Source organism: Lucilia cuprina, chromosome 5 (assembly GCF_022045245.1).
Source record: "Lucilia cuprina isolate Lc7/37 chromosome 5, ASM2204524v1, whole genome shotgun sequence".
In the NCBI taxonomy this organism is placed as follows: domain Eukaryota; kingdom Metazoa; phylum Arthropoda; class Insecta; order Diptera; family Calliphoridae; genus Lucilia; species Lucilia cuprina.
In genome coordinates, this window is record NC_060953.1 from 66,189,365 (window position 1) to 66,213,208 (window position 23,844).

Here is a 23,844-nt window from a genome sequence, read left to right on the forward strand (position 1 = left end):
TTAATTTTAGTATAAATTAAAATTTAAACAACAAAAACTTGAAAATAAAACAAAAAGCCTTATTAACAAAAAATAATAAGAAAAATTAATTTTCATTAAAATTTGTATCGTTTAGTAAATATGATGAATGATGAAAGTAAGTATGTACATAATTTTAAGAATTTCATATTTTGTAAAATTTGGATGAATGTAGTGTGTCTCTGAAAAAGATATCCGGTAAAGTTATGGAATTATCATAGAAACATATCTATGGCCTCCGGTAGGTTAGTGGTTAGTGTTCTAGTCTGGTAGACCAGAGGTATTGGGTTCGATTCCACCTGTGGCACTGGTTAAGGAGCGCACAACAGACCCTTTAAAGGCTTAGGTGTATTTCTTCGGATTTGATGTGTATACATCCTCCTTTCAAACTAACTAACAATATGTTTCTAATTCTATTTTAAACTAAATGTTTACTTATCAAATATTCACCGCTAATCTACATTTCGATTACGTTTCCGCACTCAGTTACGTAACGATCAAAAATTACTATTACAACAAAAGACGAAATCGTAAGAAAAAGAAAATGCAATTCAATTTTATTTCAATGCTTTAGGATGATATGCATTGCGATCGTAATTACATTTTTGTAAGTTACGTAATGATAGAAAAAAGGTATTTCAAACAGAAGCAATTCCATTTTGTTTCAATACTTTACAATTGTGTGTATTCTGCATTTCGATCGTAATTATGTTTTTGTAACTGCCGGTCCACACTAGGAAACTTTTTTTTGGAAAACTTTTAATTTTGCGAGAAATAAAAGGATATTATTCATCTCTATCGCGGTACGGAGTTTCCCGTTCTCGGAAACTTGTTTTGTTTTGTTATTCTTCTCATTCGTACAACAACAAATCAATGCAATTTACACGTAGTTTCGAAACAAAAGTTTCCATGTGTGGACATTAAGGAATCTTCAAAAGAGAATTAAGAAAAAGTTTCTCAACAAAAGTTTCCTAGTTTGGACCAGGTTTAAGTTGTTTATGTGGCAGAGTGTTTAATCGAAATGCAGAATATTAATGTTGCCATACGAAGAAAATTTCGATTCAAATTGAAATGCAGAATAGGGGCCATTATTTTAGTGACGGAGCTTCGAATCGAAATGTAGAATACCAAAGTTGCCAAACGGAGAAAACTTCGATTCGAATTGAAATGCAGAATAAGGGTGATTTTATGAAGTTGTTTAAAATGGTCCGTCCATATGTTTTAATACTCAGTTCAAAAATGCGAATTTTGAGTTATGCCAGTCTTGTAGTAAATGAGCGATATGATTGATGACTTCTGAAGGATTCCAGCACAATATCAACCAATCCTGTACTATAAAGTATCAAAGACCTTATGCCCAAAAAGATGCAAAATCAACTAAGATAGTTATTGGACTAGATAGATATATGTAGCTGGTAGGGCTTTCGTGAATTAGCTCGAGTAACTTGGCCTTAGTATTGTTCCAGTCTCTTTGTTTTTCCTGTTGATCTATTAAAAGGTTTCAGTCTAGGGATCATGAAAACATATCTGACATCCCTACATCTCGCTTAACACTTTACTTCCCGCCATAATAGATTCATGTTTTTATTTATTAATTACTAATGTATTAATCCCACTTTTAAAGTAAAACACTTAAATTTGTCTCGTTTTAATATCAAATCTTTTTTTATTATTATTTGCTTTTCTCTTTTAAGAACTTTTGTAAAATAATACAATGGCAGGAAAACGTTTTGTGAAATAACTTAATTCCATTTCCTGTTTGCAAAAAAGAAAACTTTTTGTTTAACAAACGAAAGGAAATTCTTTAAAAAATCTTAAAATTTTTGTTAGTGGCATATTATAAAAATTCAGTTTTCCTTTTCTTAGAGTTTTTTCTTGTTTCTTTTCGAAGACCAATGTAAAAATATAAATTATGATGTTAAATCAATTAATAGTACATTTCAAAACATAAATAATAAAATGTACTCATCATACTTTTTAATTAAAGTTGTAAGATTGTAAATTTGCCACAATAAATAATAAAAAAACAAACAAACAAAAAAATTTAATTAACGATTGTTGCATGAGTAGTTGACACACTGTAAATATGTATGTATATGCTCAATAATTTCTTGTTTTTCTCATTTTTATTTAATTCTTTGAGTGAATAGGTATCACAAATTTGTGCCCAAATGGACTTTTGTACTTAATGCCAGCATCACGATAAAACTTATCGGGTATTCCCAAATTACATAAATACAGTTTGCCACAATTGTTCGATGATATGCCATTCAATGGTAGTATGGGTAAAATTGCATATTTAATAGAGACGTCAGGAATGCCACTCGGTGGCGGATCAATAGCTAAAATAGATGCCCTAAAAGGAAAAAAGAACACATTTAGTTTGGAATTTTAAAGAAATCATTGTCTCGTCAGGGAACCTGTCTTACCTGTTTTCACTTAGCCATTTCTTTACATCACTGGACAAATTTGAGGTATTTGTCGATATTATCACAAGATCAGGAGTAGGTAGTGCTAAGAACAATAATAATAAAACGTTAAAAAAAACATTGAGTGCAATAGTAATTATATAAATGTTTTGTTACCATTTGCGGAGTAAACTACTGTGTTGCCGGTGGCCTTAAATAGAGAAATCTCAATACTTTTCTGCTCAATATTAGAATCTTCCTCCAAGTATAATAAAACTTTTAGACCATGAGATGCTAACTGGCGGCCCGTGGAAGCTCCCACATTACTTGATCTGTTAACGTAATATAAAAAATTATAAAAATTTAATCAATTAAACAAATATTATTTTATATTGCCTAAATTGGTCTGATTTTTCACAAATAATGGCAATTGTTGGCCACTGATGACGATTGTTGGGTGTTAGGCGGCGAGCTCCTCCCAATAGAAGTATTGCCAAATCTGTGGCACCGCGCGCTAACATATCAAGTTGTCGCTGCAGCGTTAGTCCGCATTTAAGGGCACATGTTTCAATTTTCAAACGCACAAACGATGGTACAGTGGGTATGATAAGACCCTCGTCCGTTACGAAATCTTCTGAACCCTCAAAAAGTGATTCAATTTGGCGCATTTCAGCTGGCTCGCTGACTATAACATTTTCATCGTGGCGGTATTTTTTCTGTTGCTGTGCTGAAACGGCATGTTGTACAACATCAGGTTTTTTACCTGCCTCCAACGAATCCCAAATGGCTTGCTTATCAAACAGGGCCAAGTTGCCCTCAAAATCGAAATCTTCATGGAGTAGTGGATCATCCATAGAAGTGCCAAATGTCTGATTATGCTTAACACTATTTTCCCGGCGTATCTGTTTGTTGCGTTGCTTACTACGACCAGCGTTTCCATTACTGACACCATTGTTGCCATTGTTTGTATAACATGAATTAGTCCTTTGAGTTCTGCTATTAACTTGACCTCCGCCATTGCCGCTTGAATACGAAGCACCGCCGTTGTTTTGGTTGTTAAAGAAACCTCCTTTATTCTGTACAATGTCAATGGGTTTGCTGCTGCTGCTGCCGCCATCGGACGTGGAATATAAAGATGCGGAGCCGCAAGCTCCTGATAAACCAGTTGACCCAAGACGTACCTCTACTTTGTGTGGAATCAAATTTCCAAAAAAATTTGCAACACTACCGGAAGTCAATGCAGATGTTTGTGGTGGAGGCGTAGATTTGGTGCTGCCGTATAAAACTTGTTGCGCACTTGAGGCTCTTGGGGCGCTGTAAATAAAGTTTGCAATTGGCAATTGTTTCTATGGTAAAATGTTTAAAAATTATTTATTACCTTCCTGGTTGTTCATAATTGTTTATATTTGTATGCACTTTCATTTTAGTCAACTTGTTACTAAGTGTCGAATTTACATCGGAGCAGTCGATTTGTTGTTCGGAGGCTCTACCGGTTGTGTTACTTTGTACTAATGTTAATGTTCCTGCACTGGCAAAATTGGGCTGTTTAACCGGCGTGGGTTTGTTGATGACAGTTGGTGTTACAGAACTCTGTGCATTATATGATGGAATCAAACTTATTTTTAAAATATCCGATGACCGTAAAGTCACCTCAGCATCTTGCTTTCGCAAAGGCACACCATTTCTAAATGCCCGTACTATAGTTATTTCTGAAGGAGTACACTGTGATATGATGCCCTGAAAAACTCCCAGTTTCACGTCACATTCTATGGAAACTGCTTTGCCCGTCCAATCTTCATCCATGTTTTGTGTCTGTCTTAATGCGTTTTATTTAGTAAGTTTTTTTGTTAATAAGGAAAACAGAACAACCACCAATCCTAATCTTGTGGGTTTTGCAAATGATTTTCAAGAATTTTGCACTTTTTACTTAATCACTCACAATTTCATTCCAAAATATAAAATCTCAAGAAATTGTATTTCTTCTGTTGGGAATTAAGCGGTTTTTGTAAAATTGTTGGGAATATTAAATGTTTTTTTATATTAATGATATTTTTGCAATTGTTTATAATAACCGCACGTTTTTATTATCTGTTTTTTATAAAAATGTCTTTATTTTATTTCTTTTCCAAATTTTTTCACGATTTCTCCAATAGACATTCAGAGCCCTGCGCCGACAAATATTAACGATGGCGGCGACTGACACTAAATATATCGGCCGCGGCTTATAATCGAATGTAAGCCGGCTAAGTTTTCAACTACGTTTAGTTTTTAAATTTTCAACGATTTTAAATAAAAACGGAATCCAAGAGATCAGAAAGTGGAATTTTGGAGGCATTCGCAGCACTCTTAACTTGTAGAGTTGTAAAAAATGTAAGATATTGACATTTTCTTAAAAAATTATTACAATTGAGTTTTTATTATTATTTGAAAAAAAAATTTATTAAAATCTAAATTTTTATCAAAAAAACTATCTTACCAAAATCGATTTTTTATTTAAAATTTATTTTTATTTAAAAATTTTATTTTTTATTTAAAAATTTTATTTTTCACAAAATTAAAAAAAAAATAAAATAAAATAACAAGTATAAATTAAAAGAATTAACAAAAAATACATTTTTTATTTAAAAAATGTAAAATAAAATAGTAATATTTTTTTCGATAAAAAATTAATTTTATAGAAAATTTAATTTTGTATTATTTTTAATTTATTTGTTGTTGGTATTGTTTTAAAAATTCTAAGTTTTAAAATAAGTTTGATTTTTCACTTAAAATGTTAGTTTTTACAAAAAACTTCCTTATGCATTTATTGTATCAGCAAACTGGGGTTGTGTGGACCTATTAAAGATTATTATTTATTTATTTATTTTTTTCAAATATTGGGTATAAAAAATTGTTTTTGTATTATTAATGGAATTCGTTCAAAATGTTGGTATGTGTTCCAAATACTAATATAGTACTATTTCATAAACATACTTAAATTTGCATCACAGTATCTGTCATATGTTCCCACATAAAAACAACCCTGTGCCTTCGCGCATTTGCCGGTGATTTTTTATGTACGTTTATCGTTTGTATTCATTTTATTTGGATTTATTAAGAAAATTTTAAAACTTTTGGCTAAAATCATAGATTTTATTAGTTTTAAACGCGTATTTTTTGATTTTGTTTTACTTTTTTCTTATTTCGTTTGGTGGCCTAAAGAAAATGTCTGATGATGATATACAATATGTTAAGCGGCAAAGAACACTTTATTATGGTTCATTAGAGGACGCCGAACGCAAACGTATGTTGGCTGGAGCAACGTCAAATCCTACGACAGTAACACAAGCTTCCCAATTGGAAGATATAGACTCGGATGAAGACTATGAAGAGCAGAAAAAGCATGGAACAACTATAGCGCCTCCACCCACTGCCGCCGCCCTAGCAAATAAAATCGACGATGACTATTTTGATTTGGAAACGGAAATATCGAAGGATAAAGTAGCCTTACTAGAGGAATTTGAGCGTAAGAAGCGAGCAAGACAAATAAATGTGTCTACCGATGATGCGGAGATCAAACGAAATTTACGTCAGCTAAATGAACCCATTTGTTATTTCGGCGAAGGGCCGGCCGAGCGCAGAAGGCGTCTCAGAGAGTTGTTGGCCAGTTTGGGAGAAAACGCTATAAAACAAAAGTTAGCCGAAGAAGAAGAACGAAAGCAATTGCAAAAGGAACAGGAAACTACATGGTATCACGAAGGTCCAGAAACTCTTAGGATAGCTAGACTATGGATAGCCGATTATTCATTGCCTAGAGCGAGAGAACGTTTAGAGAAAGCTAAAGAAGCTCTAGAAGTGCCAAGTGCTACCAGAGCCGGTCGTATGGTGGAATTACAAAAACGCCTTCAATCTTTAGCTCCACATTCCAGTCAGGTGGGTGATACCCGGCCATTGGGCGGTTGTGCTTTCAATCATGATTCGTCTCTTTTGATGACATCATCCTGGTCGGGTTTATGTAAAGTTTGGCGGGTACCCGATTGCAAGCTGGAACAGACTCTACGCGGTCATACAAGTTATGTGGGAGGAGTAGCTTTTCGTCCGGGGGTTTCATTTGAAGAGAAAAACGTGGTAGCTATGGCATCCGGTGGTCATGACGGTGCTGTAAAATTATGGGGTTTTGATTCTGAAGAGTCCATTGCTGACATAACGGGACATATGCCTCATCGCGTATCCAAATTGAATTTTCATCCATCTGGCCGATTTTTAGCCACCGCATGTTATGATGCCTCATGGCGTTTGTGGGATTTGGAGCAAAAGACTGAAGTACTTCATCAAGAGGGACATGCAAAAGCTGTGCATTGTTTAAGCTTTCAATCGGATGGTAGTGTTATAGTTACCGGTGGCCTAGATGCTTTCGGCAGAGTTTGGGACTTGCGAACAGGTTTTTATTAAAACTTTTAATCCATTTTAGAAATATTACTTATAATTTTTTTATTTTTCAGGTCGTTGTATAATGTTTTTGGAAGGACATTTGGGATCTATATTCGGTGCGGACTTTTCACCTAATGGCTATCATATTGCTACTGGTTCCCAGGACAATACATGTAAAATATGGGATCTAAGACGTCGTCAATCAGTGTACACAATACCGGCTCATGTCAATCTTATTTCCGATGTCAAATATCAACGTGATGGTGGTAGTTTTCTTGTTACTTGCTCTTACGATTGCACTACTAAAATATGGTCTAATAAAACGTGGCAGCCACTCAAAACACTTCAAGGTCATGATGGCAAAGTTGTTTCATTAGATATATCGCCAGACTCACAGTTCATAGCTACAACATCATTTGATCGCACATTTAAATTATGGTCCCACGAAAGTTAATCCATGTTCAATTATTATTATTATATATTACCATGCATTATTTTGTTTAGATTTTATTAAAAGTTGTTAATTATCACTCTCAAGTAAATTTCTTATGGCTTTGAGACTTTAATGATGGTAAATTAACTCTCCAATAGTTTTTTATAAAATGTTAATAACTGACTGAAAATAGCCCAAAATAACAAAACTCAACATTATTTGTACTCACATGTTTTTCATTAATCGTTTGTAATTTTTTTTTGTTAAATTAAAATAAATGCCCATTGTTAACATTAAACTATTTAAATAATATTTTTCTTTGAAATTATTTAATCAAATACGAGATGGAAATTTAAGTACTTGCGATCAAGTAAAGTGACCGTTTACGATTAAGATTTTCGGGAGATGGGTTATTTCGTAATTAGTATCAAAATTCGTAATGTTTTCCTTAAGAAGTGGATCAGCTGCTATTACACATACATACATACTTTAAAATACCTGAATGTAAATATGAAAAAAAATAATTTTTATTTAGCGGTGTTTTGAGTTTCATTACTTTATTGAACTTGAGAGTTAATCAATTTATAGTATATAAATTTAATATTGTATTTGTATAAAATATTCGCTAAACATAAGGACAAGTCTATTATCATTTTCTTTTTTTGACTGAGATTATTTTAGTTGTTTCTTGTTATAATCGTATCGATCGATCGAGCAATCAATAAATGCAACATATAAATGAGTTTAACTTATAGACTAAAAAATATTCTTATATTAAATGAAATTGCACATGAACAAAAATTGCATTAAGCGTTTTTTTTTCAAACTTTTATGAAACTTTAGATGCAAACAAACAACTTAAATACAACAATAGTTGCAAAAATTTGACACCTAAATTAATTTATATATTGAGAAATAATAAACTACCATTTATTAATATATTTGCAGACATTGACAGTATATTTGTTTAAAACGAAATAAACAAAATTTGTTGTCACTTGATCTTGACCTTCATTTTTTTTATATTGTCTAGATAAAAAAATTGAGTGTATTTTTAGTGAAATTGTTTAGTTATCAAGTTTTTTTTCTTTCTTTAAGTTCAATTTTCTTAGCTAACATTAGGTATTTAAGTTGCTGATGATTTCATAAAAGAAACACAAGAGAATGCGTTACTTTTTGTTTAAAAACAATGTTTTGAGAGACATTAATTTTTATGTTTTCTATATCTATATGTAAATCTATGTATTATATAACGTTAAGGCCATAATGTAACGTTTAACAAATTATAATTTTGGGCTCTGGCATTTTAGTTTTAAAATGACCCATCCATTTTCCATAGAATTATTAATTATACAAAAAATTGTTTTCTTTCCAAAATTTCCTTTTTAAGAGAATGTTTTGAAACTAAAAAAAAAAATAAACTGAAAATTATCTTTTGATCATCTTACAATTAAATATTATTCTAAAATCTTGTGATCTGTACATAAATTGTTTATTATGATTAATATACCACTTTCAGTTATTTGACTTCTGATGTGGATGGTATATGGAGATAAATAAGCTATTAGTAGTCTTCTTTTAAAGTTAAACAGAAGTATCAGGTGCTGTCGCTATTGATTTTTGACATTCAGATTCGGGAGATTTCTTTTCGGCATTTTCTTCGGGCGCTATATCAATGCGATGTGCTTTACTCCATACTACTAAGTCCATAATGAAAGCCAGAAACATTATGCCAGCGGTTATACCTTATTAAAAAACAAAAGAAAATTAATGATATTATAATTTTTTACATAAACTATAAATATTATTAAGAATTTTCCAAAATATTATATAAATATTTATAAACTTACCAAGAAAATAGTGTCTAAATGTGTCTGCATCATAAAGAGAACATGCACCATGTTTGCCACATACCGAACGCCAAATAAGACACGCTGAGTCTACTACAGCGCCGTAAATAATAGGACAAGGTACATTTCCAAAAAGGCCAATTGCCGATTGTATTAAACCCATAGCCATAGCTTTATCTAAACAACAACAAATAAACAAAAATTTAATTAATTACAATTGAACATCTACAATTAAGGAACTCATACCTTTAGGATGTGTACACCTCATAACCAATAGCATACTACCAACTTCCGATGTTGAATGCATAAAAACGCATACGGCAAAGATTATAATGAAAATAATAAAGTTCTTACAATTGTTATCGCAATAACCACTAAATGCCTCATAGTTATTTATATTGTTTCCAATCGGAGCTATAATAAAACAATATATATATATTCCATGACAAACTTAAAATCTCTAACTAGAATTCAACATACCACCCTCAATACAAGAACAATCTGAGAAAACTGTATGATTGTCCTCCATGCGTAAGCCGGCAGATGAACATCCAGCATGACATGAGGATATATAGATTTTTCCATCGATTCCACAAATTGGAGCAAATTGTTCTTTATCGCACGTACAATTAAGTACAGCATTACAAACGGGTTCTATTACAGCTGGCCTAAAAGATAAACAATGAATAGTAACAATATTTACCACAATTGTCACAGACTTACGAAGAACTTGTTGCTGGCTTATAGCCGGCAAAATCATACATGTTACAACCCACAAACATTAGTATGACCATACCAGCAGAGTAAATTAAAGCTGTTAAAGCTATCCATGCTGCCACAGCTCGAGCAGTTGGTTTAAATTTAAATATAACCAGACCTGACACAACAATTCCTATGCCCATAACAAGTATACCACAAAAGGCCGCTACCATGTTGGCATCATAGGGTGCCAAACGGAATTGGGTCTCTAGGTATTTGGGCAAAAAAGTGTACAGACCGGCAATGGGTAGCAAGTGGAAAACGCAAGAAGCTGTTCGAAACATTAAAATGTCATTGCTCAGCTGTCGTTTGACAGTTTTGGGAAAATCTATAAAATAAACCATCTTAATTATTCAAAGCTTAAGAGCAAATATTATTTATGAACACATCTAGTTTAAATAACACATCAAAAATTAAACATTATTATTAATTTTACCTTTTAAACGAGGTTTCTCTTCCGGTTCTACTGGTTCTTTGGCAGCCATTGGTTTTTCTTTAGCCGCACCCGCTGCACTCTTCTTACCACGCAATTGCTTGGGAAATGAAAACATCGCAATAGATGATAACAACATAAGACTACCAATTACCACAGGACCCAACCACCAGGCACCAATCCATCTTGGATCACTGGCATCAAATCCAGGATTACTAAAGTTTACATACCAGCGTGTACATACGGATCCAACAATGAAACCTGAAGCGGGGCCTAGTATTCGAACGCCAATTGTAATGGCCATATACATGGCCGATTGTTTGCTGGCAACATTATCATCGATATAGGGTATACCCAAAGTTGAGACGGCAGTTTGACCGATGCCGGAACTAAGTAAACTTCCGAAAAATATACATAGAACAATAACAGTAATTTTTGAGTGAGATACTTGTTCAAGCTTACGATCTTCATTGCACTCTGTAAAGAAAAAACAAAATAAATAACTATACTTTGTCGTTAAAAAAAATTGTCTATAACATAGCAACTTTTTCTTTAGAGAAGTTGTCTGTATCTCTGCAACTTGTTCTATATTAAAGTTGTCGGTAATACAGCAACTTCTTTATATACATACATATGTATGTAAATATTTCGTAATACGGCAACTTTTTTGTAAACAGATCGACTATAATCTAAGCAATTATTTTGTATAACTTTTAATTATATCCTTCACCTTCACGTGAGAAGGGTATATATAAGTTTGTCATTCCGTTTGTCATTCCATGTTCGTCTGTCTGTTGAAATCAGTTTTTAGAGGTCCCCAGATATCGGCGAGATCCGAATCTTCAATAATTAAGTTAGACATACTTTCGAGAAGATCGCAAAAATTCGAGACAACCTCTGAAAATTTCATCAAAAAAGACACATTTTTTCATGCTTTGTTAAAAAAGCAACAACAAAACTGTGAATTGGATGAAGATGTACATGTGTGTGTGGAGATGTATTTGGTTTTATTTAGCTGTGTATTTTGTTTTGTATGTTTGGATGCTGTTCTGTTCTCACGAAGGTGAAGGGTATAACAAGAACAAGGAGATAAAGCAGTAATATGTTGGTAATACAGCTAATTGTTTGAGGGTGGTAATACAGTTTGATGATGGTATTACAGTACAACGGTTAATATTTCTTTCTGCTACAGTTTATATTTGTTTGTGTGTATGTTATGTGTGACATGTGTGCAGAGATACAAAATAAATAAAAACTGTTTTTTAAAACATACTTGGTGAAGGGTATGTAAGATTCGGCACAGCCGAATATAGAAATATTACTTGTTTTTTCATAAATTCAAAATTACCTGCGGTAGAATTCTGAGGATAGTCATCAACATGACAGAGATTCATTTCAATGTGTCGAGGAGTCGACGTCATAATCATAGACGAAGTTGTATTGTGACTTAGTTCGTTCATATGAAAAGCTAATGTAGATGGTAAATCCGTATTTGTTGAATTGATTGGACTATTTTTACTCATTAAAGCTGTAGACTGTATAAGCTCTTCGCCAAATATAAAATGAGGTAGAGCACAAGCAAATGCTGCAATTGAAAAAAGCACCATGCCACAGGCAATCCAACGAGGACGATGACCACGTCCAGCATAGTATGTCAGTAGCATGGCCGTACTTATTTGACCCATTTCACTGGCACTGAGCAGAAAGCCGGTGGTTTTTGACTTGATCTGGAAAAGTTTTTCTATGGTGGTTATGACCGAAACGAAATAAGTCATATACATGCCCTGCAATATGTAGGCCACCAAAAAGACCACCATAAACATATGTGTTGAAGCAAAACTGCGAGCCCATTTAGGTTTACAGCCAAAAAGGCCACAGCCCTCTTCTACCGCAAAATTAACATCATCAGGGTAATTTTTGTTGCCTGGCTTCTCTTTATACAAGCCAGTAAGGGGATCGTGCTCATCACATTTATCTATCAATGTTGCAGCTGTTTTACCATTTATAACTGGACCATTGTTATTGCTACGATTCATAGAATTCTCCAAACCATTTGTCTTTAGTTTATCGCCATTCCAATCGTTATTATTACTAACTTCACCAGCATAAATGACATCACTTGGTTCGTTAGTATGATGATGATTAGCATTTGCTAAATTCGTTTTATTTTGACTGCCATTCTCTAGTAGAGGTGTCCATACCTGTGTAGAATCGCGTCGCTTGTCATTTGCATTCACATGACCATTATCAATTTGAATATTATCTATGGCCGGTTCAATATTCTCTTGACATTTGTCTTCATTGCATTTTTCAGTATTTTGTTCGTTGTTTATTGTTGTCGTCTTGTTATCGACATTTTTGTTAACCACTGAATACATAATTATAGTAGATCTATTAGTCTATTTAATTAATCTTCCAATCTATGATAATGTTGTCCAACATCTAGGATGCATTAATTCTATGTATCTCTTTTGTATTGTTTGTCTGGGCTATGTCAGGCTGTTAATATCCATGTTAATAGCCGATTTCTTTTTAATTAAGATATTTTATGAATTTTGGAATTCTTTTTAGTTTGTTTGTTGAATATTTATTAGGTGCGTTTGTTTATAGTTAATACATACTAAGTTGTTTGAGGTAGATTTGTTTAATAATATTGGCAGTATGGCAGAATCTATTTTTATAAAAAAACAAAACAAGAAAAATGTAATTATTATTTATGTTATATTTACATAACTGTAACCATTACAGTTATTATTTGAATCTGAAAGAACGTTTCATTTATAAAGATATAAAATAAATGCGTATGTGCATTGTATGTTTGGTTATTCGTATAATTTGCTTTCACTTTTTTGATATAATAATAATACTACAAATCGAATGACCTTGAAAATGTTTTTACTTTTATAAAGAATCTACAACTACAATAATAATAATAAAAAAACGTATTCACAACAATTTCCACAAGTATATGCACGTCTAGCAGCAATGAGTGCGAAAACTAAACTAATCTTCCCTCAGAGCTGCATACAAATCTTATCAGTTACCCACACATATTCGTTCATACTTTTGTAAGTACACATTTAGGTACACAATTGAACTAAATATGTACAATTATATACATACATATACATATATAAATATAGGTATGCGTGCATCTTTAGAACCACCGATTCCAGTGCAGAAGCAGTTTATATACATACTTATATTTGTTCCTTTTTTATAAGTATTTGCATTAAATTTGATTTCAAATCTTTTTTGTATACCCTTCACCTTCGTGAGAAGGGTATATATAAGTTTGTCATTCCGTTTGTAATTTCTATAATATAATTTTCCGACCCTATAAAGTATATATATTCTGGATCCTTATAGATAGCGGAGTCGATTAAGCCATGTCTGTCTGTCTGTTGAAATCAGTTTTTAGATGACCCCAGATATCGGCGAGATTCGAATCTTCAATAATTCTATTAGACATGCTTTCGAGAAGATCGCTATTTAAAATCAGCAAAATCGGTCGTTAAATAACGGAGATATGAGCAAAAATCCGAGACAATCTCTGAAAATTTCATCAAAAAATGTCATATTTTTTCATGCTTTGTTAAAAAAGCAACAACAACACTGTATATTAGAAAAAGATGTACACGTGTGTGTGTGTAGATGTATTTGGTTTTATTCAGCTGTGTCGGGAAAAAATTTAAAATTTATAAAAGATGTTTAAAATACACTATAGTGAAGGGTATATAAGATTCGTCACAGCCGAATATAGCACTCTTACTTGTTTTTTTTTATAAAATCTTCTTAAGAAGTGTTCAATCACATCTCCTTATGGGCCTATACATGTGTAAGCATTACATACATACATATGTATATAGTCTGTCTGACCCAATGCCATAATATTAAAAAAAATGTACAGATACTCGGTTGTATTAATCTGTAATATAAAAGATTGTTGATTCTGGATTGTGGTCATTTACTTTTAAAATAGATTTTATGTCTGTGAAAAATATAATACACATACATATGTATGTTCTTTATAAATATTATCGCCATTTTGGTTCTGTTTTAAAGTACTTTGAAAAAGCTAAGGATTAAGGATTAAATATTTTGTTGCAAAGATATATAAACATAAACACTTAATAAATTTATTTTTGTTTTAAAGCAAAAAAAATATTATTAGCAACATCGATCGTAAATCAATAATCACTTTTGAAATAAAACTTCTAAATTATATACAAGAATATTATATTGAAAATATTTAAAATTAAGAAATATTGATTATATAACTAGAATTCATTTAAACTACTTTTTGTTTAAAGATCCATATTTAAACAATAGACAAATTTTGCAATAAAATTTTTCTGCAGCACCCTAATTAACATAATAAAGAAATACAATACTTAAACGTATCTACTACGGCATTTCTTTTATATGCAATTGATAAAATTCACTTTTTTTGGGTGTACAGAGTCAATATGTAGATACAGTTTATCTTATCTTATATATGTCTTTCAAATCAAATCATAAGTAAATGAGTGCATTTTACTTTTATAATGACTAGCAATTATTTTATAAAATCATACAAATACAATAAATTTGCCAAAAATTGTCATTGCATTGTATTTTAGTGTAAAACATATACATACAATTTACTAAGAATTATTTTACTATAAGAAATTATAGCAGCTTAGTAGTTCAATGGACCTGGAGAACTACAGAACTGGACCAAGTATTTCTCCTTATCTCGCGTATAATTTATATAGTTTTTCATACAACTTATTATTAACTAAATAATAAATAATTACACACATTAATACAATTTACTCTATATAAAAGTTATAGAAGCAAAATTAGCTATCTCTACTTTTATACTTATATAAATATATTATTAATTAAATATATTTCAATTTTATATGATTTTGATATATGATTTATACCTTCGGTGGGTTAATAGTTAGTTTTCAATTTTGTCAGACGAAATGTTGTGTGTTCGATTCGCACCAGGAAATTACTAACAAACCGAATAAGGGCTGTTCATTGTTTATATTTTTGAGTGAAAAGTTGGCAGCACTAACAAAGTTAACTGAACTTAAATCCATAACTGAAAAACACAATCATCGATAAAAGTTCGCCTATGTTTATTCCGAGTTTAATATAACAGCAAGCAAGAAACCCGTCCTAACTAACTAACTAACTAACTAACTAACTAACTTACTGACTAACTAACTAACTAACTAACTAACTAACTAACTAACTAACTAACTAACTAACTAACTAACTAACTGACTAACTAACTAACTAACTAACTAACTAACTAACTAACTAACTAACTAACTAACTAACAAACTAACTAACTAACTATCTATCTATCTATCTATCTATCTATCTATCTATCTATCTATCTATCTATCTATCTATCTATCTATCTATCTATCTATCTATCTATCTATCTATATCTATTTATCTATCTATCTATCTATCTATCTATCTATCTATCTATCTATCTATCTATCTATCTATCTATCTATCTATCTATCTATCTATCTATCTATCTATCTATCTATCTATCTATCTATCTATCTATCTATCTATCTATCTATCTATCTATCTATCTATCTATCTATCTATCTATCTATCTATCTATCTATCTATCTATCTATCTATCTATCTATCTATCTATCTATCTATCTATCTATCTATCTATCTAACTAACTAAACAAATAACTTTGTATGGATTTAGCTGTATTTGCTTGAATTAAATGGAGATAGCAAACTTTGCTTCTATATGCATATATTCTGCATGTGTTTGTTAAACTTAAACTACCATAAAGAAATAAATAAATAAAGAAATATTGAAAGTGAAGAGTGATTACGTTAGGAAATGATAAAAACAAAAAAAAAAAAAAAACAATAAAATTATTTCTACAACAAGACTGGTTAAACCGCATTTTACTTTCAGTATGCATCATGACGATGTTGCTGCTGTTGCTATTGTTGTTGTTAATGTATGTTGTATGTTTGTGGCATGTAAGGCTGTCGATCGGTCGGTCTCTGGTGGCAAGACAGAAAGCCACAACAAGAGCAGCAGAAACAACTAACAAACCAACCATCAAACTAGCAGCAGCAGCATAATACTTAACTTGCCACCACCAAAGACAGGTGCGTTTAAAAACTTGTTTATGCATCACGTTGCATACAAGATTTTGTAACAATTTCAATTAAAAATAGTAAAGTATTTATCTAATCAAATCGAATAGACGAAATAACTAGTTGTTCAAACTCACATACTTACATACATATGTATGTATGTACATTGTACATCTATCTATATATCCATACGTACATTTGAATTACGAGTATATGTATATATTATTTAATTAATTGTATTACTAATGTTTATATTAAACAAATATTATGAAGAGTACGCGATAGAAGTAGGACAAGGAACTCTAATTAAATAATATTTCCATAAATACTCTAGTCAAATTATTAGTAATTGGTATATTTTCATTAAAACGTCAATAAATAACATACATACATATGTATGTATGAATGTACTCTTTTGTCACTGACCTATACTAACATTTTTGCATAAGCCTTAGAACATTTTTAAAGGTATGTTTTTATATGTATACATAAGTAGAAACATTTGTGTGTGTGTCTATTAAAGCATTAATAATCAGTGAGAATTTTCAAATATTTAGTTATTGAATCTGTAAGAGTTTTTGCCATTATGTATATTATCTGTTTTGATTCTAGTTCAGTTCTAGTTCAGTTCTAGTTCAGTTCTAGTTCAGTTCTAGTTCAGTTCTCGTTCAGTTCTAGTTCAGTTCTAGTTCAGTTCTAGTTCAGTTCTAGTTCAGTTCTAGTTCAGTTCTAGTTCAGTTCTAGTTCAGTTCTAGTTCAGTTCTAGTTCAGTTCTAGTTCAGTTCTAGTTCAGTTCTAGTTTAGTTTTAGTTCAGTTTATACTAAAGTAGCATTCGATTAAGCTTTTTATTATTTTTTGCTTTTCACTCTATAATCTTATGTCTATACGTACATAAAGTATGTATGTAGGTTGTAATTCTATGCAGAAACTGTGTGATTGTACTGTTCGCTTTTGTTTAGTGTTTTTTTTAAATTCGAGTTAACGTTTAATTTCGAAATCAGTGAAATGGAAATCATTTGGCCAAATGAAAGTGAAGAGTATTTGCACACAAAAGTATGTGTTGTTTGTTATACATTCAAATAGTTATTTAGTAATAATGAACATACATACGTACATAAGTACAAATGTATAATAAATTTTGATTGCAAAATAACATTAAATGCAATAAAGTGGGAAATTTCGTAAATAATATTTTGAATTCTAAAATGTATATATCTATATGTGCATGTATTTAGAGTAGGATGGTCTGCATTTATTGAAAAATTAATTTGAAAACTGATGTAGATAAAATTTTTTGAAATAGAATAAAGATCAAAAGTAAACCATCAATACTGTAAAAATGGAGCTTGTCTTTCCGAATCCATATCTTTGCAAAATAAAATTTAGTTGATATAGAAATTCTCCGAATTAGAGTACTTCTGGTATGTGTAAGTTTTCAGTTTTAATGAACAATGTGAAAATGATACTCTCTCACGTTTTTGAAACAATTTGAATTTAAGATATTGACAAAGAGGCGGCCCTGCAAATAAATAATTAAAAGTCACCATAAACTGTATTGAATCAAAGGCTAAAGGTTACAAAAAACTTAATTTTTTGTGTATTAACGTTATAACGTACTATGAATTATAATAGAGTGTAATATTACAACTTCAATTTCAAATAGACGGGAAATACATGTATGGACTTTGCAATTAATGATTGATGATTTTTAATAGTCACATGTATTTCCTGTACATGTGCAAAAACAATGTAAGAAATAATGTTATAACATGTAAGTATCCAGTATGAAAGTAAATTAAAACTTACGACAAATTACCACATACGTGTTTTAATAAACATTTCTATATTGAAAATTAAGCTAAAATTTACTAAATTTCTTGTTTGATATGAATTAGCAACTGTTACCTATTTATTTAATCAGTGGGTTTATATGTCAAAGCATTATTTTTTTGACAACATTAACCAGTAAAACTTCTCCTATTTGGGAATTCCCCAAAAGCGGAAAGTACATACATATATTAAAATATGTACTAAAAATATTTAAAATAGACAAAGATTCGACTACCTTTGAAAGTGTTTCATTTCGAAAAATGTATTTAATTAAGTCACAATAAAAGATTCATTCCAAGAGAAATAACTTTCCAAGTACTGAATAAATTACAAACTTTAAAGTTATTTATTATACAAATTTTTATCATTGATTTGAGTTGAGTCGTCTAAAATATGGCACGACGACTGGTGTTTAAGAAATAATAATAAAAATAAGAGTCAAAAAAATATAAAAAAAGAGTAAATAAACCGGTCTTGAAACTATTTCGCTTGGCCGATAAAAATTCCAAAATGAAATTAACAGAAAAAATATTTTTTTGAAAGTTACCCACACGTTATTGTTGTTGATGTTTTTTACGTATTTTTTTGTTTTTGTTTCTGTTTTTTTTTGGCTGTCAGTTGTTTATTTGTTTTAAATAAAGTACGTACAAATGTACATTCATGATTATATACATACATACATTAATACATCAGTATGTATGCATACATTAAATGTAAATAAATGTATGTTTTCTAACTTTTATACATAAATATGCATACGTATCCAATAATTGTACAGGTACATGTACTCGTATGTATGTATGTACATACGTAGACAATTTTCTAAACACCTGATGATTTTTTTAATGTAATTAAGAATTTCTTTTAAAGTGTATTACATACATTTATTATTTATCATGTTCTTTTTTCTTCAACATACATATACATATACATATGTAGTATATACATACACACCTTTCTGTACGATACGCAATTTATTTAAAAACTTAAACTTTTGTATGTTTAATGAATATAAATTAGAATTTTGTAATTTTTTTTTGCAAATTTTATTAAAATTAAATTTAAATTCATGTTGGCCATAAAAAATGACTATGGAGAACATACCTATATTTTTGATTTATTTTTTTCGATGACGATTTCTCTTTTTTTTTAAATGACAATACCTTATTTTCAATCCTATCCGAAATATTCAACATTGGTAATGTACAAGTGGTCGGTTTTGTTTCAACAGTCAAATGAAAACCCTTTTAATATTCTTTATAATTTATAAAATATTGAAATACAACTTCTTTTTTTCTCTTCTTTTCTTGTAACTATAGTTGCAGTTGTAAAACCGAACAAAATTTCATTCGGCAATTAATAAAATTTATAAATGCGGCTGTAACTACATATTTAAACCTGGACATAAAAGCGTGTATATTAAAACTGAAATATACATATTAAATTTAATTCTTTTTTTTTTTGAAGGGCCTTAAATTTGACTTTCTCCATTAAGTGGGACATTTATCCTTTTGTCATAAAAAGTTTCGAACAGTCGAAAATATATGTCGTATATAGAAAGTTTTTCAAGAGATTTTAAAAGCACTTTATTTTATTTATGTATATGTTTTAATGCTAAATCGATTCTTGAAATCTGTTATCAGGGAGATTTGAGCTTATACAAAAGTTATATATTAAGCAAAAATTAACTGTCTCTTATGTAACATTTGTTATATTAATGTACATTTTTGACACATTCTGCTGAAATACTGGAAATGGAGAATTTTAAACTGAGTTTGCTTACAGTCTATAGTCTAGTCTATTGTCTAGTCTATAGTCTAGTCTATAATCTAGTCTATAGTCTAGTCTATAGTCTAGTCTATAGTCTAGTCTATAGTCTAGTCTATAGTATAGTCTATAGTCTAGTCTATAGTCTAGTCTATAGTCTAGTCTATAGTCTAGTCTATAGTCTAGTCTATAGTCTAGTCTATAGTCTAGTCTATAGTCTAGTCTATAGTCTAGTCTATAGTCTAGTCTATAGTCTAGTCTATAGTCTAGTCTATAGTCTAGTCTATAGTCTAGTCTATAGTCTAGTCTATAGTCTAGTCTATAGTCTAGTCTATAGTCTAGTCTATAGTCTAGTCTATAGTCTAGTCTATAGTCTAGTCTATAGTCTAGTCTATAGTCTAGTCTATAGTCTAGTCTATAGTCTAGTCTATAGTCTAGTCTATAGTCTAGTCTATAGTCTAGTCTATAGTCTAGTCTATAGTCTAGTCTATAGTCTAGTCTATAGTCTAGTCTATAGTCTAGTCTATAGTCTAGTCTATAGTCTAGTCTATAGTCTAGTCTATAGTCTAGTCTATATAGTCTAGTCTATAGTCTAGTCTATAGTCTAGTCTATAGTCTAGTCTAGTCTATAGTCTAGTCTATAGTCTAGTCTATAGTCTAGTCTATAGTCTAGTCTATAGTCTAGTCTATAGTCTAGTCTATAGTCTAGTCTATAGTCTAGTCTATAGTCTAGTCTATAGTCTAGTCTATAGTCTAGTCTATAGTCTAGTCTATAGTCTAGTCTATAGTCTAGTCTATAGTCTAGTCTATAGTCTAGTCTATAGTCTAGTCTATAGTCTAGTCTATAGTCTAGTCTATAGTCTAGTCTATAGTCTAGTCTATAGTCTAGTCTATAGTCTAGTCTATTGTCTAGTCTATAGTCTAGTCTATAGTCTAGTCTATAGTCTAGTCTATAGTCTAGTCTATAGTCTAGTCTATAGTCTAGTCTATAGTCTAGTCTATAGTCTAGTCTATAGTCTAGTCTATAGTCTAGTCTATAGTCTAGTCTATAGTCTAGTCTATAGTCTAGTCTATAGTCTAGTCTATAGTATAGTCTAGTCTATAGTCTAGTCTATAGTCTAGTCTATAGTCTAGTCTATAGTCTAGTCTATAGTCTAGTCTATAGTCTAGTCTATAGTCTAGTCTATAGTCTAGTCTATAGTCTAGTCTATAGTCTAGTCTATAGTCTAGTCTATAGTCAGTCTATTGTCTAGTCTATAGTCTAGTCTATAGTCTAGTCTATAGTCTAGTCTATAGTCTAGTCTATAGTCTAGTCTATAGTCTAGTCTATAGTCTAGTCTATAGTCTAGTCTATAGTCTAGTCTATAGTCTAGTCTATAGTCAGTCTATAGTCCAGTCTATAGTCTAGTCTATAGTCTAGTCTATAGTCTAGTCTATAGTCTAGTCTATAGTCTAGTCTATAGTCTAGTCTATAGTATAGTCTAGTCTCTATAGTCTAGTCTATAGTCTAGTCTATAGTCCAGTCTATAGTCTAGTCTATAGTCTAGTCTATAGTCTAGTCTATAGTCTAGTCTATAGTCTAGTCTATAGTCTAGTCTATAGTCTAGTCTATAGTCTAGTCTATAGTCTAGTCTATAGTCTAGTCTATAGTCTAGTCTATAGTCTAGTCTATAGTCTAGTCTATAGTCTAGTCTATAGTCTAGTCTATAGTCTAGTCTATAGTCTAGTCTAGTCTATAGTTAAGTCTATAGTCTGGTCTACAGTCTAGTCTATAGTCTAGTCTACAGTCTAATCTATAGTCTAGTCTAGTCTATAGTTTAGTCTATAGTCTAGTCTATAGTCTAGTCTATAGTTTAGTCTATAGTCTAGTCTATAGTTTAGTATATAGTCTGGTCTACAGTCTAGTCTAGTCTACAGTCTAATATATAGTCTAGTCTATAGTCTAATCTATAGTCTAGTCTATAGTCTACAGTCTAGTCTATAGACTAGTATGTATAACAAGTTTAGTATTGAAAACAAACTAATTAAAGGCCAACCACCGGGTCTGTCAATTGCCTAAATAAATACAAATTTGACAATTTTTATAAACAATTTTTTAAATGAAAAAATTTTCTTTGTTTTAAATTAGCAAAAAAAAAAATACTTTAACAAATAATTATTTACAAAACTGTATTCAGACAATTTTTTTTAAATGGGAACAAAAAATTCAAAATTGAAAAAAAACTGAGTCACAAAGTGTTTTTTTAAACTTTTAAATGTATTTGTTTTATTTTATAAAAACAAAAACAGCAGAAAATGTAAAATGGCATGAATTACTTTAACTAGAATTTTTATAATGTAATTTCGATTATAATTGTTAAATTAATAAAAAATATTTATTTTTATAATCAAACACCGGCACTTAAATCAACAGTTAAGGTTAAATGGTTAAATTTATTTGTTGATCCGTTTAAGGGGAATTTTTCTTTTATCGTAACTTACCAGCAGTAATTTTGACCTGGTTAAAAATGTTTGACATGTATTTCCTATAGAATAATTTGTCAACAACAAACACATTTAATTAAAAACAACAACAACAAAACACATTTTAATTCCTTAAACAATTAATTGTAAAGAATTAGGTAAAATGCTTAAACAGGCGATAATTTAATAAAAAAAAAAACATTTATTTATCTCTATAAATTTTTGTGTGTACAAGTGAAATACTTTTGTTTTATTTAATATTTTTTATTTTATTTAATTAAAATTCTGCTGTGGAACTTTTTTTGAATTTTTGTTCAATATCTTTGTAACATATACATTTTTTGTGTATATAATTTTGCGAGTACATGCGAAGGTATTTACGCGTTTAATTATTTTTTTTTTTTTGTTTTTTTTTTTTTTTCAAGTAACAAATATTCTTTTTATTATTGTAACAATTAATTTATATATTTTTTGTTTGTATTTAATTCTAGTTAAAAAATGTTACAGTTACTTTTCAATTGTGATAAATTTTAACACTTTTTTTTTTTTGCTTTATATTGTTAAGTTCGTCCGATTTTTATTAATTTTTCCTTGTTAAACCACTTTCTGAGACAGTTCGAGAGCGAATAATTGCTGTTTTGTATTGAGAACATTATTTAAGACTTCGTTGGCCACACGAAATTTTTTTTATTTAATTTTTTTTTACCAGAATTTAAATTGAAAGTAATTGAGAAAAACGTAAAATGTAGCTCAAAATGACACAAATATAAAAATCTTTAAAATGTATTTATATGTTGATTTATATACATTTATAAACATGTACATACATATGTTTGTATGTATATATATAAAGTACAATACATCTTTCTTATAAACAGTTGGGGACAAAATTAAAATGAAGTTATAACTGGCAATTGTTAATAATGGTTAAGCATCAAATTGTCTTGTAAATGTTTGACAATAAAAGAGAATAGTTCTTGAACAATTTCATCAGTGAAGATTAGAGAAGAAACTTCCAAACCCAAGCTTTCAGAAAGTTGAACAAACAAGGCGATTGAATTGCAAATCAAATATAAAGAATATGGATTTGATGATATTGACGTTAATGACTGAATTCGCTTAAGGTTGCAGCATTTCTTCCTATTCATATGACTGAAGACAATTGACTAGTTTTTTAAAGGTCAACTGACTTGTCTACTGATTACTTGCCAATCTTTTGGACAGTATATTGACTAGACTATCTGCCACTCTCTTGACATTTTATAGACTGGTCTATAGACTAGACTATTGATACTCTATTGATTAGACTATTGGCTAATATATTGACTAGT

At 30.4% G+C, this 23,844-nt stretch overlaps 3 protein-coding genes across 4 annotated transcripts; 1 reads left to right on the top strand and 2 right to left on the bottom strand.

Annotated features, from left to right (window-relative positions):
- Window positions 1-1,960: 1,960 nt before the first annotated feature.
- LOC124420319 (enhancer of mRNA-decapping protein 3) lies at window positions 1,961-4,609 on the bottom strand. Its single transcript, XM_046952726.1, has 5 exons — window positions 3,805-4,609; window positions 2,823-3,740; window positions 2,604-2,758; window positions 2,448-2,532; window positions 1,961-2,374 (listed from the first exon to the last, which is right to left on the bottom strand). Exons 1-5 carry the CDS (start codon window positions 4,227-4,229, stop codon window positions 2,149-2,151), a joined length of 1,809 nt encoding a protein of 602 aa, XP_046808682.1. The 5' UTR covers window positions 4,230-4,609; the 3' UTR covers window positions 1,961-2,148.
- Window positions 4,610-5,458: 849 nt separating this feature from the next.
- Window positions 5,459-7,576, top strand: LOC111676853 (U4/U6 small nuclear ribonucleoprotein Prp4). The gene is made up of 2 exons (XM_023437845.2): window positions 5,459-6,846; window positions 6,908-7,576. Exons 1-2 carry the CDS (start codon window positions 5,631-5,633, stop codon window positions 7,288-7,290), a joined length of 1,599 nt encoding a protein of 532 aa, XP_023293613.1. The 5' UTR covers window positions 5,459-5,630; the 3' UTR covers window positions 7,291-7,576.
- Window positions 7,577-7,799: 223 nt separating this feature from the next.
- LOC111676852 (solute carrier organic anion transporter family member 74D) lies at window positions 7,800-23,142 on the bottom strand. Of its 2 annotated transcripts, none has more exons than XM_023437844.2 (8): window positions 22,532-23,142; window positions 11,660-12,982; window positions 10,315-10,788; window positions 9,843-10,206; window positions 9,600-9,787; window positions 9,366-9,533; window positions 9,120-9,296; window positions 7,800-9,014 (listed from the first exon to the last, which is right to left on the bottom strand). In XM_023437844.2, exons 2-8 carry the CDS (start codon window positions 12,687-12,689, stop codon window positions 8,854-8,856), a joined length of 2,562 nt encoding a protein of 853 aa, XP_023293612.2. In that variant the 5' UTR covers window positions 12,690-12,982; window positions 22,532-23,142; the 3' UTR covers window positions 7,800-8,853. The 2 variants fall into 2 exon arrangements, with proteins under 2 accessions (XP_023293612.2, XP_023293611.2); XM_023437843.2 differs by lacking the exon at window positions 22,532-23,142 and adding an exon at window positions 13,194-13,303.
- Between the last annotated feature and the right edge of the window lie 702 nt (window positions 23,143-23,844).

Bases quoted from the DNA above. Each gene is read 5' to 3' on its own strand.
- LOC124420319 (XM_046952726.1), bottom strand. From the start codon at position 4,229: ATGGATGAAGATTGGACGGGCAAAGCAGTTTCCATAGAATGTGACGTG. The intron at 3,741-3,804 runs GTAATAAATAAT...CTTTATTTACAG, and splicing joins AATTATGAACAACCAGGAAG to CGCCCCAAGAGCCTCAAGTG. The intron at 2,759-2,822 runs GCAATATAAAAT...TTACGTTAACAG, and splicing joins GAAAAATCAGACCAATTTAG to ATCAAGTAATGTGGGAGCTT.
- LOC111676853 (XM_023437845.2), top strand. From the start codon at position 5,631: ATGTCTGATGATGATATACAATATGTTAAGCGGCAAAGAACACTTTAT. The intron at 6,847-6,907 runs GTTTTTATTAAA...TTTATTTTTCAG, and splicing joins AGTTTGGGACTTGCGAACAG to GTCGTTGTATAATGTTTTTG.
- LOC111676852 (XM_023437844.2), bottom strand. From the start codon at position 12,689: ATGTATTCAGTGGTTAACAAAAATGTCGATAACAAGACGACAACAATA. The intron at 10,789-11,659 runs GTAATTTTGAAT...TTTTCTTTACAG, and splicing joins TCCTCAGAATTCTACCGCAG to AGTGCAATGAAGATCGTAAG. The intron at 9,534-9,599 runs GTATGTTGAATT...GTTTTATTATAG, and splicing joins TTGTTCTTGTATTGAGGGTG to CTCCGATTGGAAACAATATA.